Source organism: Schistocerca piceifrons, chromosome 3 (genome assembly GCF_021461385.2).
Source record: "Schistocerca piceifrons isolate TAMUIC-IGC-003096 chromosome 3, iqSchPice1.1, whole genome shotgun sequence".
Classification (NCBI taxonomy): Eukaryota; Metazoa; Arthropoda; class Insecta; order Orthoptera; family Acrididae; genus Schistocerca; species Schistocerca piceifrons.
The window spans coordinates 336,192,954-336,213,124 of NC_060140.1; the positions used below are offsets into that span (position 1 = coordinate 336,192,954).

At 41.9% G+C, this 20,171-nt stretch overlaps 1 protein-coding gene across 1 annotated transcript in view; it reads right to left on the minus strand.

Moving 5' to 3' along the window:
* Positions 1 to 18,257, minus strand: part of LOC124787965 (transmembrane protein 272-like) — a 51,912-nt gene extending 33,655 nt beyond the window's left edge. The window contains exons 1-2 of the mRNA XM_047254972.1: positions 18,059 to 18,257; positions 17,680 to 17,854 (exon numbers count right to left, since the gene is read on the minus strand). Of these exons, the coding sequence (XP_047110928.1) occupies positions 17,680 to 17,854; positions 18,059 to 18,103 (220 nt within the window). The 5' untranslated portion in view covers positions 18,104 to 18,257. The remainder of the gene's footprint in view (positions 1 to 17,679; positions 17,855 to 18,058) is intronic.
* Between the last annotated feature and the right edge of the window lie 1,914 nt (positions 18,258 to 20,171).

A 20,171-nucleotide genomic window follows, 5' to 3' on the forward strand; every position in this document is an offset into this window, starting at 1 on the left:
ACGACCACGAGAACCACGGTCTTTCGGCCCCCACGTCGCCCGATCTCTTTCTGTTCTCGATCTTGCTGTGGCTGGCTCCTTTATGCCACACAGCCCTCCTCAATCTCAGACAGGAAAGAAGAAGAAACACAAGTTCCAGGATAAGGAACCTCTTCCTTCCAGGAGCCAGCCGCAGCAAGATCGAGAACAGAAAGAGATCTGGCGACGTGGGGGCCGAAAGACCGTGGTTCTCGTGGTCGTCGCGTGGCAGCAGACCTTGTGCCGGGAAGAGGTATCTTGGGAGGGACACCCTTGACCGGCAGGGGAGGGGGAGCAGCACCTGGAGGAGAAGGTGTGGGAGTGGCAGGGGAGGGGGGGAGGACGGGGGAGTTCAAAGACCAGGATAAAGGCACCAGTATCAATGTGACTGTCCTTCAGACCCTTCTGAACTTGCCGAACAAAGTGAACACCTCGCTGTCCGAGATTCTCCCGAAGTTCCTCATCAGTTTGAAGGATGAGGTCCCTGGGAAAAATCATACCTTGAACCATATTTAGAGACTGGTGGGGGGTAATGGACACAGGAATTGTGCCAAGATGGTGACAGTCACGAAGGGCCACAGACTGGGCAGCTGAAGCAGTTTTGATCAACAACGAACCCGACCGCATCTTGCTCAGGGAGTCCACTTCGCCAAACTGGTCTTCACTGTGTTCCACAAAGAATAAAGGTTTGGTATTGGTGAAAGTATCCCCATCAGTCCTGGTGCAAACCAGATAGTGGGGGAAAGGTTTCACTCCTTGCCGGCAGGCCTGACCCTCCTCCCAGGGGGTAGCCATGTAAGGGAAGGCCGAAGGGGCAGGAGAAGCAGCACTAGAAGAATCAGTTCCACGCAGAGAGACAGCCACAGAAGAACGGCCAGAGTTCTGGATCCATATGCTTTTCATTTGCATAGCGTCCGCCCTGGTACCACCCACTCCAATCAGGGTCTCTCCTCACGGGCGCCACCCAGCCACAGCAAGGGCCGTCTGGCAAGGCGGCCATTGCCGGGAGTTCCGATGCTCCAGAATGACAAGCAACTACGCCTAGGCTTACATGAGGTGGTCACAGCTCAGGTATCAGAAGTGTGATCCCTGTGTGTTCAGGGGGCTCAACCAAAAGGGTACATAGCGACCCCACCACACGGGCTGGCTGCACACTCTAGCAACAGACGACGACGTGAAAGAAAAGGTGGAATGAACTAGGAGGGCACACGTCGGAGACACTAGGTAAGGTGCTCTTCCCCAAATGGCTCACACTATGGAAGAGAAATTTAGTAGTGGAGGTCAAACCCCAGAGGGGGACCAGGGAGTGCCAAAAGGATGAGGTGATTACGCAACAAAACTAAACTGCAAAACCAACATAACCACGAGGATAGCAGGGCCAACATAAGCAAGGATACCAAGAGAGGGAGAGGAGAGGGCGAAGGGGAAGGAGCAAGGAGAGGAAAGGAGGGGAAGGGCAAGGAAATGAAGCCCTGGAAAGAAGGAAGGCTGCAATAGCTCGGGGCCCCGTGATCGCCACGCATGTACTCACAAAAGAACTGTGAGCTCCCTGGCACGGGGGGGGGGGGGGGGGGGGGCACTCAAATCTTTGGTTTTTGTGGTCCTCTGTCTAAACTGTAGGTGTTCAGAAACAATGTTGTAATGCACTGATCTCGACACATCAGGAAATTTGTTTAAGAGACCTGTTATTGTGAAGTGCCTGTTCTCGTGAATCCTCGCTTCAACTGAAGCCACCAAATCATCTGTAATCAAAGAAGGGTGGTCCTCATCGTTCACGTTGTTACAGCCATCTTTCAATTCTTGTACCTGCTTACATACTTCGCTTTCACTCATAACAGTATCACCGTACACTTTGCAAATCTGTTGAAGAATTTCTGCAGCAGACAGGTTCCTTGCTGTCAAAAACGGTATCACTGAGTGAACCTCACATGCGCGGGCGAGTTGACAGCCTTCAACATTTTGAAAGCACAGAACAGAACTGTACAGGTTAGCTACAGAGTTGAAACTGAGCACAGTTGTTCCCGAGGCATGCCGGTACACGACGCACGCGCTCGTTGTGGTATGCGTGCGAACTACTAGTGTCTACAACAAAACGGACCTTACTTAAAAAAAAAACCCTCGTACAATGGGCAACTAATGCAGAAAGATATGTATGTTTAGTAAACTAGATAAAAAAAGCAGTAGTGTCATATCTCAATGAGGAACTTTAAACTTCCAGCACAGGGCAAGAGCATGTACAGAACTATGGGTCAAGTTTAAAAGAATAGTTGACCATGTCGTGGATAGATATGTACTCAGTGGAACAGTTCATAATTGGAGGGACCCTCCACGGTATATTCTCACTGTAAGGAAACTTCTACAGAAAGACTGCTACATAATAGGTGTAAAACTAAGCACAGGGCTATAGATACAGAGATGCTGAATGAAACGCATTTGGCTGTCAAGAGAGCAATGCGTGAAGCCTTCAATGACTAACACAGCAGACAACTGTCAAATGATATTTCACAAAACACAAAGAAATTTTAGTCATATGTAAAGGCTACTAGTGGCATCAAACTTAGTATTCAATCCCTAACTAATGGGACAGAACTGGATATTAGGGCAGCAAAGTGAAAGCTGAAATGCCAGACTCCATTTTCAAATATTCTTTTACAAAGGAAAACCCAGGAGAAGTGCCCCAATTTAATCCTTTTACCACTGAAGAGGTGAGCAAAATCAGCATTATTGTCAGTGGTGTAGAAAAACAGCTGAATCATTACAACTGAACAAAGCTCCAGGGCCAGATGGGATAGCTAACAGAAGTCTGAGTTAGCTCCTCTTCTAACTAGAATCTATCTGATCCCTCAAACAAAAAACCATGTTCAGTGGCAGGAAGAAAGCACAAGTAATGCCTCTCTGCAAGAAGGGTAGTAGAAGTGATCCACAAAACTACCATTCAATATTATTTTAGAATCTTGGAACACATTCTGAGCTCAAACATAATGAGGTATATTGAACAGAATGACCTCCTCCATGCCAGTCAGCACAGATTCCAAAAACATCAATCACGTGAAACCCAACTCACACTTTTCTAACATGACATACTGAAATCTTTGGATTAAGGCTGTCAAGTAGATGCAATATTTCTTGATTTCCGAAAAGCATTTGATTCAGTACCGCACCTACACATAACGTCAAAGTACATTCATATGGGGTATTAAGTGAAATTTGTAACTAGATTGAGGATTTTTTGGTAGGGAGGATACAGCATGTTACCTTGGCTGGAGAGTCATCATCAGATGAAGTAACTTCAGGTGTGCCCCAGGGAAGTGTGTTGATCATTGCTGTTTGTGTTATATATTAAGGGCCTTGTGAACAATATTAACAGTAACCTCAGACTTTTTGCAGATGACACAGTTATCTATAATGAAGGACTGTCTGAAAGGAGCTGCATAAGTCAGATCTTGATAAGATTTCAAAGTGGCGCAAAGATTGGCGACTTGCTTTAAATGATCAAGAATGTAAAATTCTGAACTTCACAAAATGAAAACAGCGTCCAATGACTGTAATATCACAGTCACAGCTGGAATCTGTCAACTCGCCCAAATACCTGGATGTAACACTTTGTAGGGATATAAAATGCAATGATCACATACGCTCAGTGGTGGATAAAGCACGTGGAACACTTTGGTATATTGATAGAATACTGAGGAAGTGCAATCAGTCTAAAAAAGAGAATGCTTACAACTCACTTGTGTGACCCATTCTAGAATATTGCTCAAGTGTGTGGGAATATCAACAATGTAGGAAATGAGATTGCTACTTACCTTCTTTACAGTAAGTAGTAATTGTTTTTCCCTACATTGTTCACATACCTACCTGGAGTTTCAAGTGTTGGGAAGAATAGTATAGGGAATTATAAGGATCCAGGACCTCATCCCCAGGCGGCCGGCCAACAGGAGGCCGGTCCCCTGCAAAGTGTACGTCTACGCTCCTCAAGACAAAAGTATAAGGAGTAGGGAAAAAGCATCTCTTGCGAGTAGGTCTGAGCCAAACCCATGATGGACCGAAGTGTTGAGAAGCTGCTTCGCTGACAGAGAAGTTCCAAGAGCTTGGCGATGCCAAGATGGCTGAAATCAAAACTAAAAGATGAAACATCTAGACTGACAACAATAACGACAACATGTACACTCAGTCCTACCACTCATGCAAAGCAGAAACAAGTGGAGATGAATAAATTAAACGGGACGGTGAGGAAGGTGAATTTCAAACTCTTCCGCCAAGGAAAACCATCAAGAGAAAAAATTCTGGTGATGACAGTGCACCAAACAACCAGTTCAGGACTGCAGAGTAAACTGATTTGAACCACTCGCCAGAGCTGCATAACAGATCTTTGCAACCAGCACAGCTGAGGTAACATAGCAACCTAACACATCAACCAAACCCTCATAAACAAAAACGAGCATTCCACTGATCACAATACAATATCCAGGACCCTACCTGACATTAAATGCCACATTAAAAAAGCATTTGGATGGCCCAATCAAGGCAATCCACAAGGAAAAAACTATAAAGTACCACTTTGAGACCACCCTGGACTCCTTCAGACACCACAACATAACTTCATAAAGAAACCACAGAATGAGCGTCACCCAAAGGTGGTCATAAATGGCCTTCCTGAAGCAGCGACAGAGAATGAAGTATAGGAAGACCTCAGACTGCTGAACTTCCACCCTCAAGGTGTACACCAGTACAAAACTAGGAACTCCTAAACAAAGGACCTACACTGACATGGTTGTATTCTATATCATTCTACAAAAGAAACTAGAAAATGAGGCTATCTACCTTTTCAGATATAAATTGACAACAAGGTGACTTGAGTCGTATAAACACCAAGACGTTTGAGCACAGTACAAGAAATGCTTGGGATTTTTCCACACTGCAAACTACTGCAAAATGCCAGCCAGGTGTGTGTGATGTGGAGGTGACCACAGAGCAAGGGACTGCAAGCATCCAATAAATGCCCCCCCCCCCCCCTCTCCCACACTGTGTTAACTGCAACCAGGACAGCCACCCAGCACCATTTAGGGGGTGCCGAGAGTTTCAGAAGGCCATCAGGGCAAAGCACACATAAAAGCCCCATACGACAGCACTAACAGTCAGAACAGCCCAACCAGGAATGAAGAGGACCATAATGCCCACACCAGCAAAAGCACTTTGAATAGGAAGACAAACCTGGGCCGACACCTGACAAAACAATGCCACCACCTCCAGAAACCAATCACAACAACCGATGAATACCAACCAACAAAACAGCAGGCTGCCAACCATCATCAACATCTTCAATCAAATCAAAACCATATAGGAGCACTTACAGCGAACCAACATCATCTCCACTGTCACCTGAACTGTTTACAACTTCACAACTGCCCCAGACCTCATGTCCCAAATCAGGTCAATCATCAGGGGAGTGATGAATTTCTTTGGCACCTCTTGGAAATTACGCCCACAAGAAGAACAAACCTCTGATTTTACAACTTCAACACTGCAGGGCTGAAAAACAAAAAGGACACCATCAATGCATTTGTGGAAAACCTAAAAACAGATGTACTAATCGTGGCAGAAACTAGCCTACACCCCACTGAGACGTTCAACTTAGGAAACAGGATATGCTACAGCATGGACTGTGCCATTTAACAGGCAGGAGGATCGGCCATCTTCCTACGGCCCCACATCATGCACAATCCTGAAGCTACATGGCCACAAAAGTCAGCACAGAGATGGTACAAGGCAAAGTCACCTTGGTAGCGGCATACCTCAGCCCAAGCGCGGTCAAATGAAAATGACCTCTCACAAATTTTCAACAACCGTGAACGTATGTTACTCAGCGGGGACCTTAATGCAAAAAACGCAGCATGTGACTCACGTCGAAACAATGCTCGAGGAAATCACCTACATGACCTGGAAGGTAACCTGAATGTAGTAATCATGGCCCCAGAAAATATAACATATCACATTCAATCACCAACACCAACCCCAGATGAACTAGACATTTTCATACAAAAAAATCTGGACCCGGACCTCCACCTAAGAACATTTAGCAAATTAACTTCCAATCATCTCCCAATAGCTGGATATATCAGCAAATCAATCAAGCCACCACGACTGCACCACACCACAAGCATGGCTGGGAGCAAATCTAAAGGCGGCTTAACAACAACATCTGCCCAAACATAGACCTCAGTAATCACGAACGAATCGAAGAAGCCATAGGATCATTGACAGACAAATAAAATCCACCCACAGATGTGCATCCATGAAGGTGACGTTTCAAGACTCCAATTTCTACACACTTCCACTCGTAATCCGGGATCTCAAGTTCTTAAAAAAATCAGAGCACGACACATATAGCTTCAAACTCATAACACAAAGCACAGAAGAGAAATGAATAGACTAATCAGAGAACTCCACCGCCGACTCCAGGAATGGAAAGCAAAGTATGAGCGGACTGAATGACTGGACACGAGCTCAGAAATAGAGGGAGTGGAAACTAATTAAAAACATCAGAGGTTCCAAACAAAGAAAATCGGCACATAGGGGCCACTGTCGTGTTGTCGTCCTGGAGAGGGATCAATCAACGTGCAATTGGCTGACATCTTCTCACAGCCATCTCTTCTCTATCATTCCCGACTGGCGTGCCGGCGCTTGACTTTACACCGTAACACTAGGAATACACTACAAACCTCTCCCATCCCCTATGCATTGCTCACACAGGGGTCTTGAGAACAAGACTAGACGAATTACGGCACACACAGAGGCAGTCAAATCACTCTTCCCATGCTGCATATGCGAATGGAACAGGATAAAACCCTAGTGACCACGGCGCATACATACCCTCAACCACCCTGTTCGCAGTGATTTGCAGAGTATGGATTTAGATGTAGATAAGGTGGGCGTACTGGGTGATTGTCAGAGTAAGTGAAGAGATTTATTTGGGTGACAGGTTTTGGAATGGATAATGTTTTGAGGAAATTTTAGATTCCATGTGACACCTGGGGGCAGGATCATATGAAGCAGACATGTTGAAAAGCTGACAGAAACCCTATTTCACTTACTCACAGTATTCTTGACCAGAAAGGTAGAATTACAGTTAGCAGGAAGAATAAGATCAGGATATGGTGCTAGGTCATCGACAGCTGTTTGCGCCACCACTATGAGGTTTTACACTTCGGGGAAGAAAGATGAAGCCAGGTTACAGTTGCAGAATTGCTGGAAGGCTACCATGCCTCTGAAAGAGGGACAGAGGGAAGGGGAGAGATTACCTACAAATGTGTAGAATCTAACTGTTAAGTTGCTTGACTCAAAGAAATGTTACAGAGAGTTTCATTTAGTAAATCACCATTACTGTTGATTTATTGTACAAATATGTCATTTCTGTTTGAAGCTACTTGTGTGAACAAAGCGCTAATTTTAGACCTGACTTGATTACAAGATATAATTAATTACACTCTCTCTCTCTCTCTCTCTCTCTCTCTCTCTCTCTCTCTCTCTCACACACACACACACACACACACACACACACACACACACACACACCCCTTCCCATTTCCTGTTCCACTTACAACCAGCATGTGGCATAAACAAAGTTTGCAAGCTTACACATCAGCTCCAATTTATACAATTTTCCAGTAACAACAAGTTTTGTGAGCCCCTCTCAGGTGCACAGACTTGTGTGCGATCTTGCACTGCCATAGAGAAGAAGAAGAAGAAGAAGAAGAAGAAGAAGTTAATTTGCATTTCTGTGGTGATCAACACACTGAAGCCATTTCTTCAATTTCCTGAGGGTAGCAAATACATTTCAGAGCTGGTTGTTGCACTGTCAGTGCAGGAGACATTGCTGTGTATGGCTAGCCGGCACACAGAAGATTGGACATGTTTGCACGTCCTTGTTGTGTTGTTGACAGTCACCTCACCCAACAAATCTCTGTGCTCTTGTTCACCGCTAGGTCACTGCAGTCATTCTCCTTGTGCCTACAAGTACCGGTGATGCTCTGGTTTTTTTACCAAAAGAAACTTAATGAAAGTCTCTACTTGGACTGCATCTCTGTTACAGGTGCTATTTTGAAGGGTATGTATGGTGCTGCCACCTACTGGAACTTCACAAAACTATGGCTCTGAGCACTATGCGACTTAACTTCTGAGGTCATCAGTCGCCTAGAACTTAGAACTAATTAAACCTAACTAACCTAAGGACATCACACACATCCATGCCCGAGGCAGGATTCGAACCTGCGACCGCAGCGGTCGCTCGGCTCCAGACTGTAGCACCTAGAACCGCACGGCCACTCCGGCCGGCGACTGAAGTGGGAATAATCCACAATGTCCCACAACAAATTCTGCAGTTTTTCAACTGAAACTGACTGAGAAAATATGTGTCACATTGCTTATTGAACATCCCCCGTAAAATGGTCTGTATGGAATGTTGTCCTGTTTGATGCTGAAATGTGGACACTAAGGAAGAAAGACAGAGAAAAGCAGGAGGTGCCATATGGACATGGCAATGTATAGTAAGAATAAGCTGGATGAATAGAGTGAAAAATGAAGGGATACTGAGAATACTGAGAGAGCAAAGACAATTACCGAGTGTAACAAAAGAAAGAAAAACTAGATTGGACATACATTTAGAAGGAAAGAGATACTTATTAAACAGTCTTAGAGAGGTATGTGGAAGGGAAAAGGAGGCAACAGAGGAAGGGATCCTGGATGATGTAAAGGAAGTCAGCACATACGGCAACATTAAGAATGAACCAATGGATTGCAGGATATGGCGAGACAAAAGACTTGCTAATACAGCTGAAAATTGATGATGACAATTTCTTACTGTGGTGTCTTCTGTAAGATGCATTGGGTATTCTGAAGTTGGCCCTATTAAGAGTGTTTGAGACCAGCTCAGAGCTGCCAACCATGACAGGTATCTGAGCAAATGCCTCCAGGAAGCTTCACAGTGCCACTGCCACCAGTACTCTTTACATTCTCCTGACAGTTCCTTAGTGGTTGTGGTAGTCTATGTTCAGAAGTGTTAGCTGCAATCTGCAAAGCCTCCTACAGAGAAAGTATCACAACATGTTACCAGGCAAGGACTTTTAGTACTTTGGACTCTGTGTATTTTGTCTAGTGTTCTGTCATTCAATAACTGCACAACTTGCACATGGGCTAACTTTTAAACCTCAAAGTTACATGTTTGCCAATGAAGATATTAACTAATTATTGTGTCACAGCTGTTCCTTGTTTTACGGGAGAGTTTCCCTACTTGATAATATGTGATACAGCACTTATACAACCAGTTTTACTGGGTCATACCACTTTAGGCTGATAAGGATACATATTCTTAGATATGTCACGCATGATATTGCTTCTAATGATTCTGCAGCATACAGTTGGTCCTAATGATCCAGCCAGATGCCACACAGCATAGTCCTGCAGGTTGCCAGGTTGCCACTTGTTGGACACCTATAGCTGATGCAGCTCCATTTCACTGTGACATCCACTGTGGTAAGGAGGGCACCACGATCACCGGTCATGGCTGTCACTAGCTTGCATCCACGAGCCACGTTAGTCTGTCCAACTACACATACACCGGGTAACCTTTATAAGACCACCATCTGCAACTCCTGATCAATGCAAAACCGACCTCACGGTACAGCATATCACAGTCCTGACAACAGGGCAACCACTGACTGTGACAGCAACATACTCCAACCTTGCCTACTGCAGTGCTACCAACTGTAACAGACAGATTCTCTTGCAAACTCGCAGAAATGTTATGTTTAAGTGACATTTCTTCTAATAGATGTGGACGATCTTTATGTTCATTTCACTGAGAAACTATTTCTGGTGCTCATGTTGCTGTGTGCTTCTGGTAGAAATAAACAAATCTATACTGCACAATAGATTACATTAATTTATTATGAAGATGTAGATGAAGATGAAATGGGAGATACGATACTGCATGAAGAGTTTGACAGAGCACTGAAACACCTGAGTCAAAACAAGGCCCCGGGAGTAGACAACATTCCATTAGAACTACTGATGGCCTTGGGAGAGCCAGTCCTGACAAAACTCTACCATCTGATGAGCAAGATGTATGAGACAGGCGAAATACCCTCAGACTTCAAGAAGAATATAATAATTACAATCCCAAAGAAAGCAGGTGTTGACAGATGTGAAAATTACCGAACTACCAGTTTAATAAGTCACAGCTGCAAAATACTAACGCAAATTCTTTACAGACGAATGGAAAAACTGGTAGAAGCCAACCTCGGGGAAGATCAGTTTGGATTCCGTAGAAATATTGGAACACGTGAGGCAATACTGACCTTACGACTTATCTTACAAGAAAGATTAAGGAAATGCAAACCTACGTTTCTAGCATTTGTGACTTAGAGAAAGCTTTTGACAATGTTGACTGGAATACTCTCTTTCAAATTCTGAAGGTGGCAGGGGTAAAATACAGGGAGCGAAAGGCTATTTACAATTTGTACAGAAACCAGATGGCAGTTGTAAGAGTCGAGGGGCATGAAAGGGAAGCTGTGGTTGGGAAGGAAGTGAGACAGGGTTGTAGCCTCTCTCCGATGTTATTCAATCTGTATATTGAGCAAGCAGTAAACGAAACAAAAGAAAAATTCGGAGTAGGTATTAAAATCCATGGAAAAGAAATAAAAACTTTGAGGTTCGCCGATGACATTGTAATTCTGTCAGAGACAGCAAAGGACTTAGAAGAGCAGCTGAACGGAATGAATAGTGTCTTGAAAGGAGGATGTAAGATGAACATCAACAAAAGCAAAATGAGGATAATGGAATGTAGTCGAATTAAGTCGGGTGATGCTGAGGGAATTAGATTAGGAAATGAGACACTTAAAGTAGTAAAGGAGTTTTGTTATTTGGGGAGCAAAATAACTGATGATGGTCGAAGTAGAGAAGATATAAAATGTAGACTGGCAATGGCAAGGAAAGCGTTTCTGAAGAAGAGAAATTTGTTAACATCGAGTAGAGATTTAAGTGTCAGGAAGTCGTTTCTGAAAGTATTTGTATGGAGTGTAGCCATGTATGGAAGTGAATCGTGGACAATAAATAGTTTGGACAAGAAGAGAATAGAAGCTTTCGAAATGTGGTGCTACAGAAGAATGCTGAAGATTAGATGGGTAGATCACACAACTAATGATGAAGTATTGAATAGAATTGGGAGGAAGAGGAGTATGTGGCACAACTTGACAAAAAGAAGGGACTGGCTAGTAGGACATGTTCTGAGGCATCAAGGGATCACAAATTTAGCATTGGAGGGCAGCGTGGAGGGTAAAAATCATAGAGGGAGACCAAGAGATGAATACACTAAGCAGATTCAGAAGGATGTGGGTTGCAGTAAGTACTGGGAGATGAAGAAGCTTGCACAGGATAGGGTAGCATGGAGAGCTGCATCAAACCAGTCTCAGGACTGAAGACCACAACAACAACAACAACAACAACAACATTTGAGGGCCAACTGAAAGTCCTGCACAAAGCATCTATTCCCTGTATATCTTTCAGAATCTCACTACGTTTTTGTGGTGTTGTGATTTTACATATAAATGGCCTCATAATGCATTTGATATTTTCCACCATATTATTTACATGTACCATGAAGAGTAATTGTCTTTTAACGCTCAAGAATAAGCACAAAATTATTTTTACTTCTGATGCTCCTAACCTGTTGAGAGTAACATGTTAACATGCTAGACTCCTGAAATCACTCACATACTTGGTTCGAAAATAAACTGATTTTTTGTTCACTAGGCAACAAGGTGGAAATGTACTATTTGTTCACAATGTCCTGAATGAGGGCTCCCAAATTCTGGACTGGCTGTAGCCTGTTTAATTTCAGCTTGGGGCCACGAGTGTCTTGTGTCTGGCCACTTCCAAATTGGCTAACAACACAGTACCCATGTGTATCATAGCTGTTACACAGTAACTGTTGTGCTGATGCCAAACCAGTAAACACCTGTGTAATGGCAGTACTGCATTATGAAAATGCAGCTTGTTCATCCCACATCGCCTCTCCCATCTTTGGCTGTCCATATGCTGGAAGACAGTGGGTGGAGCTTACTTTCTCCATCCCCCCCCCCCCCCCTGAAAATTCATTCAGGACATTGTGAACAAACTGTACCTGATGCATTCCTAAAATAAACATTGTATCAATCTATGTGCAGTTATGGGTAAAGGATACACAGTGTATCCCTCATACATACTATATATGGCCAGACAAAGGAAACAGACTGTAAAATTCTACTACAGCGTGCTAAGGGACCTCTACGATCAGACAGACGTAATTCCTACTATATTAAGAGACATCAAGCAAATACAAGCAAATTTAATAAGTCTGAAAAGTAATGAACTGGAGGGACTTACGATAAAATCCAAAGCAAAGTCAGTCACTGAAGATGAGACTGCTGCATTGTACCACCTTGTCAGACATGCAAGAAACAGAAGTAGTAGTTTTAGGGATGAACTTCAAATCGATGAAGGAGATAATTAAAGAGATCTCAGTGTACTATGAATGTATGTATGTGTCAGGGAAAACAAACTAAGAAGAATACGATGAGCTCTTTGGTACATATCTTCCACAAAAATCACAAGATGATAATGAGAACATTTCTTTGGACATCACCAAGGAAGATGTACTGGAAATCACGCACAGCTCCCCCGCTAGGAAATCTCCAGGACCTGACGGACTGCCCATTGAATTCTATAAACTATTTTAGACCCTAATAGGAGAAAAGTTCACCAAAATTGTCAATGAAGTCTTACATGGAAAACCAGTGCCTGCAGAGTTCAAACAATGCAAAATTGTGTTGATCCCACAGAACAGAGGTGGCAATAAACAACCTATGGCCAATTTTGCTTTTAAATTCAGATTACAAAATTATAGTTCAAGTAATTAATAAGCGCTTTACACCATGCACCGCTGACATCATAGGCCAACAGCAGACTTGTGCTTTTAGAACGATGATTATACAAACTGCGGCTTTGTATCACGATGTCATTACGCTAACGCAGGCAAGTAACATAAAATGTGGACTGCTTTTCGTAGACTTCCATAAGGCATTTGATCAAATTAATCATAATGCGCTGAATGGGCTTCCTGCCAAAAACTATTGACATCATCAAGAACATGACAATGGGTATTACTGCACAAATCTCCGTTAACTGTCAACTGACAAAACAAATTGAAATAAAAAGGGGTCTTACCCAAGGAAGCCCCTTATGCATACTCATGTTTGTTATATTGCTGGAACCTTACCTGAGACAGCTACTGCACAGGCTGACGGGTGTTACCATTAAAGGAACAAAGACTGTGGTAGGTGCTTACTTGGACGATGTAGGTGTAATCATCAGAGACCAAGCAGATGTGACACAACTAGAGATGTTACTTGCAAAATATTGTTCCACATCAGGTGATCAGATTATGACACATCCAATTCCCATTCATATTCGAAATGTGTGCTTTCTCTTGTCTTTCTTTTCCACTTAAGCAGACCCCACCACAGCAAAGTGTGCCAAATACAGCTAGTTACTAATGAATTTGTGAGAAACATGCCAAATCACCTAACAATATCACATGGATCCTGTAAACTGGTAACAAACAGTGTAGGAGTCCTCATACTTTAACAGTACTGAAAAACACAGTGACATCTTGCACTTTTTCCTCCCTATATTCTCTCAGATCATCTGAGCTCTTGTTACTTTTCAGGAACAAGGCACTGCACATTTAGTACAGAGAAGTCCAGTACATAAAGCAAAAGTGAGATCATGATTATATTGAAAATCCTGAAACTGCTGTAGAGTATGCCATTGAAACTACAACTCAAACATTTGAGGTTTACTTTCCATTTCTCCAATTCTGTTCAATGTCAACAAACAGAAATCTGCATGATGGTAAATACTAGTACCTTCATGCACAATGGCCATAGACATGACAAAAAACCGCAAATTGTTTTCATTTTATTGTTCACTGAGTGTATGTGGCAGTTCCCTTTGAAGAAATAAATAATTAAGGTACGATGACCTGAATAAGATACAAAAATCATGAAATTTGTTTGTATTTTTAAAGGCAGAGAGTACCTGTTAGGAAAAAAATTGTACAAACAACAGTTATGAAAAAGACGGACAGTAAAGTAAAGATGACACTAAGAGGCTGTCAGGCACAACAAAAATACTGTTACACACACACACACACACACACACACACACACACACACACACAGAGAGAGAGAGAGAGAGAGAGAGAGAGAGAGAGAGAGAGAGAGAGAATTCATGCACACATGACCACTACCTCCAGCCACATTGGCCAAGCTGCAACCATTGCATTGGACTAAAGTAGGAATCGGGAGTGAGGTAGGGGAAGGGGAGGGATACTAGGGTGCAGTTGACGTGAGAGAAGAGTGCTGACAGGCACAGCATCCAAGTTGCAAAAGGCGGCAGGATAAAGCTGCCAGGCACACCGTCGGTAGGCTGTGGTGTAGGGTGAGGGGTGGTGGAGAGCAGAAAAGGAAAGGAGCAGCTGGGGGGGGGGGGGGGGGGGGGAAAGCCTGGTGGGTGCATTGGCAGAGAGTGGCACACAATGTGGGTGATGGGACAAGAGTTAGTAGAGAGAGAGAGAGAGAGAGAGAGAGAGAGAGAGAGAGAGAGAGAGAGAGAGAGAGGGGGTGAAAATTATTGGGTGGAGGGTGTGGGAATAGTAGGTTATTGTATGTTGAGGCAGAGAGAGTTTTGAGAGCAGAGAATGAGTTTTAAGGATAACTTCCATCTCCACTGTTCAGGAAATCTCCACCCAATAGCTTCCCCCCTGCCCTATGTGTGTCTTTCTCTGGCAACGCACCCACCAGTCTTTTCTGTGTATGGGATGTAAACTTGGTAGAGATGTGAAATGTGTTTTATTCATCTCATAACTTACACAATTTCAGAACATATGTCTGATGTACAGGAGACATGTCAAGGTTACAATTTGCTCATTTTAAATTTTGTCACACTTACAATAATACTTTGTGAAGAATTTACTTATTCAAAATTTGTCAAACTTACAGTATTTATATTTACTATAACTATCATAAATTTTATTCCATTTGAGGGATCCAGCTCAAAGTATCACTTCGTCCTTCATGAAATCTTCCACAGAGTAGTAGCATCGATCAATTAGAAAATCATGTAACTTCCTTTTTAAAACATTTATCTTTATATTCATTATGTCACACCCTTTTATTGTGTTGTAAATTTTCATGGCTATATCCTGAGGAGCCTGAGCATGCAGTTTTAAGTGATGTGAGGTGAGCATAAAGTTTTCTTTATGTCTTGCGTTGTAAGAGTGATCAAAAAAAAATTTTTTTTAATAGATCAGCTCTGCTGCATAGGAAAAGAACCTCCTCAAAGATGTATAAAGAGAGGACAGTTAATATTCTTAGGTCATTAAATAATGGTCGACAAGATGCCCTTGGTTGTGCAGTGCACATGTTGCGAATGATTCTTTTTGCCACTTTAAAATTCGTGAAACATTTCCCGAGTTCCCCAAAAAATTATGCCATATCAAACAACAGATTCAAAACAGCTGTAGTATGCCATTTTCCTGGTGTCCATATTGGTGGCACAGGCTAAAATTTCCACTGCAAATGCAAGACTGTTTAATTTATTTGCTAGATATTCTATATGAGTATGCCAACTCATAGTTCTGTCTAAGTTAATTCTCAGGAACCTTACTGAGTCAAGTTCTTCCATTTTTGATTGTTGTGAGTGATACAGATTTCTTCAATTTCTGACTGTTTGGTTTTAAAACTCATGATGGAGAATTTTGAAATTTTTAGCCTTAAGCCATTCAGACTGAACCATGTTTCCTAGTTACTTAACGTATTCACGACACACTGTGCTATATTGTCAGAATTTTCATTTTCAAAAGAGGGCAGAAGTATCATCTGCAAACAAGGTTAAATGAGTATTTATATTGAGAGGCAAGTCATTTACACAAAACAGGAATAAAATTGATCCATGGCTTGAGCCTTGAGGAAACACCATGTGACACAGTTTTCCACTCTGAGATGTAATCTGCTCCATTTGATGTGACTACTACCCTTAGTTTCCTTTCCAAGAGATATGATTCAAACCACTTCAAAGCAATATCCCTTATTCCATACCTGCTGAGTTTGAAAAGCATCAGGGCATGGTCTACAGAGTAAAATGTTTTTGTAAGATCACAGAATATTCCTGCGACCTTAGCTTTCATACCCAGTGATGAAGTAATTTTTCCAATAAACTTATTTATCGCATCTACTGCGTTTTTACCTTGTTGGAAGCCAAATTGGTTATGTGAAATGATATCATTCTGTGTGATGAAGCTTTGTATATGTAAAACAGCATTTTTTTAAAATATTCTTGATACAACAGGGAGTATAGAAATGGGGTGACAATTTCCCATAACACCTTTTGATGTAAGGCCAATATTTTCTCAAGTGTGACAAATGTTCTGAAACTCCATGAACACTTACTATCACTCCTAGAAAGCTGCTTATCAAAATTATTTTTACACCAAAGTGAAGTTAATAGTGGAAAAACAAATTATGACTTTCCTAATTAATGGCAGCATGCATAACAACAGAAACATTGGCAACAGGTTAATTATGGCTTACTTATGAATAGACTGATTGTATAATTTTTTTTTAATTTTATCGGTATCATTTTAGGGCACCTTCGCCTAATCATACTTAATGTGCATGAGTAAGTGCTGTGAAAACACTGTCACAAACGTGTCATCACATAAACATTCCAAATGGCAACAATTAACTTCAAAGAAAAATAACTGTAATATTTCAAATTAGACTGTGTATTGGATCAACTGAAGAGTCTGATAACAGATGTTGGTACATCCCGTAAAAAATGGTGGCATGTGAAGTCATATGTTTACAAACAGAAAGAATGGTACAACAATATTTATTATTGGTTTACATCAGTGTTTCAAAATGAAAAAATGAAACTTGTGGTGGCAGTCTGACATGTCATAGCCAAAAGTTTTGATTAGTTTGGAAGGCAACACCTTGGTTGTGACCTTAAATGGCATCAAACAAATCAGTTAATTTGTGTTCTCTGTCTCCTGTTGTATTACATAAATCTAGTACAAAATATTATAAATATATTAAATTGCAATGATGTGGTACTGATGCTGTGCCAGTGTCGCACTTTCCTAAATATTACTGTTTCTTACAGATACGTTATCAAAAGCAAGACAGTGTCATAAACAGCAGTGTCATAATTCAGAAATATTTGGGAAACATTTTTTTACTTACATTAAGGGATAAACGTTTCATCTGTGTCAGATTCCGTTAATTCACATTACATGCAATGGGCTAATAACACTGCTTCCTGGGTTTAGGCAAAATAGAAAATTAAATGTCAAAGCTGTGAACAAGTTGCCACACCTGTAACATTTTGTTTTACTAATGTTGGAAGACCTCTCTGCACGCAGAAAACACCGAGTTGCTGTTAATGGCACCTCCGGCCTCACTTTAATAGCGTAGATAATGTAACAAGAATTAAGTGATGTCTATGATGCACAAGTTACTAAAAACAAATTAAGTAACAACTTGTTGATGTACATCGAACACTTACCATTTGGATCGACCGCTTCTTCATAGGAAGGTGGCGCACTGTTCTCGGGCGTTACATGGCCGAGAACTGATCCAGGAAAACTATGATACGGCGGAGGGCGGCTTGACTGCGACTCTGAGGACTGACAACCAAGAATGGGTTGCGAAGATGTCGCTGGGCTCTGGCCATATGAATCCTGCCACAATGGAATAAATCAACAAATTGTTCTGATATCTACGAATCATATTACCTCCAATCTCACTCATAATATCGAAAGACTTTTCTCCCCCGACTCCACTGTTGTAGCAACGTAGGCACAGCGTCTCTTAGAATTTCCTGATGAATGAATTGGCAATTGTTTTTTCAACAAGGGCGCATGTAATGTGCAAGTGTAACACACCTGATTCCTATACAAGTTCTCATAGGGTGTTTCCAACTCTGCCATGTTCTGGTCAAAGACCTATAGCAATTCTAGACACTGTTACATTCTTCGAATTACAGTATTTTCATCACGGACACACATGCTCTAACTCACTTTCACATACTACCTATCACTGTAGGAATAGTCAAATGTCAAATTCGAATCGCCGTAAGTCGCATCCTCGATAACAGTACAAGATCGAAAAACACTGACTGCGACTGTAATAATTGCGTCGATTGTTGCGCTTGGATGCAAAAGGACTCTTTCGAAGCTTGTTTGTAACTGTGTCTTAACCGCGAATAATTTTGCATTTAAGCTTGCTACTGTATTTTCATATGGGTAAAGTGCATAATTAGCTGCTATTCGATCCATGCATCAGGTTTCACTGCAAAAATAAATTTTAAGGCTGTAATCGGGCAGCTCTTCTTTCGCATATGATCGATAGAATGCGTTCTATGGACTCTGGTAACATCAGAAACCTCTTCCTACTTACATTTATGGGACCACAGAACCGAATGCTCGCCACTAATTTTATTGTAGAACACGATCATAAGACAGATATTTGGTTTGTAGAGTGAATTTTATCTTACTCACACCATTCCTCAGCGAAACGGAAAGAACCGTCACGGTCAAGCGACCTCACCGTTCAGTGGTGGAGGGTTCACATCATAGCCTACTCGCAGTCTTGGACTCTGGCCTACTCTACACTAGCCGGAGTCTTCAACGTGACAGCACTGCACAGCTGTCAAACAGACAGACAGACTCGTACAATGGACGTCACGTTGCATATTTTGGAAAAGCTGATTTACTTTGTAACACAGGCAACTGTACATTCAATATTTGCATAAAGAGCTAATCATTGAATATCTTCCTCGTTAAATATGCACAAATGTAATTTTAACAAGTGTCAAAAATTATGAAACTCGAAAACGGTACATTGTGCACAATGCCGGAATCAAGTACCTTATATGAGAGGGTGTGTCATATGATCCTACATAAAAGCAATGCTACGATTAACACACATCCACGAGAACAAATCAGTAATACTTTTCCCATGAAATGAGGAAGAATGGAATTTTGACATCTGGCGAAAATTATAATGCACGAAAAATAAATACTGTGCAGCTGTCAAGTATAATGAAGAAGGTATGGTATACAAAGCATGTTAAAAAACAATTTTTCCATGGCAACAAATGTAAAAGATGGTGACACATTGCTATCCTGTATTGAAGCACAAAATCGTTTGTGACCTTACTATGCAGTCGTTTAATTCAAAGCAATTTCACTTCCTGTTTCCTTGGTTTAAACAACAAGATATACTGGTAGTGACCTATGTCTTTTTGACAAGCAATACTCTTGTGATGAGCTACTTTGATAGACTCACTCCAGAGGTTTGTATATCCTGAAGTAATTGCTCAAAGACAAAAATCTAAAAAAATACAAAAAGCAGGAAAACAGCAGTGTGAACACAACTTCCATTTAAGTAACTGTTTTAAATGTGTTGTGGTAGGATAAGATTTTGTGTGGTTCTGTTATGAACTGGTGCCCTGTTTTATTGCCGCAATTTCTTAATCAGAAAAACCAACATGTAACAACAGAATCATATAAACACACATCAAAAAAAATTTTTCATCACCCAATAACTCCTGAAGATATATGTTCAGTTCACTCTGAGTATTGTATCACAGACACAGTCCCTTTGACTGCTCAAAGATGTCACTAAACCCGCCCAAAGATGTAAACAACCATGTATGAGCAGCACCTATTAGACGGAGGGGGTCCGACAGCTGATCAGTTCCAGTTTGTCACCAGGAAGGAGGTACATGGCTCTTTCTGTCTGTAGTTCAACCACGCCTCAATACCGCAGTTCGATCGCGTCCACATTGTTACTTTGTGTCAGGAAGGACTCTCAACAAGGGAAGTGTCCATGGAGGAGATACAGAAAGAGACAGGAACTGTCGATGACATGCCTCGCTGAGACCGGCCGAGGGCTACTACTGCAGTGGATGACTATTACAAGTGGATTATGGCTCGGAGGACCCCTGACAGCAACACCACCATGTTGAATAATGCTTTTTGTGCAGCCACAGGA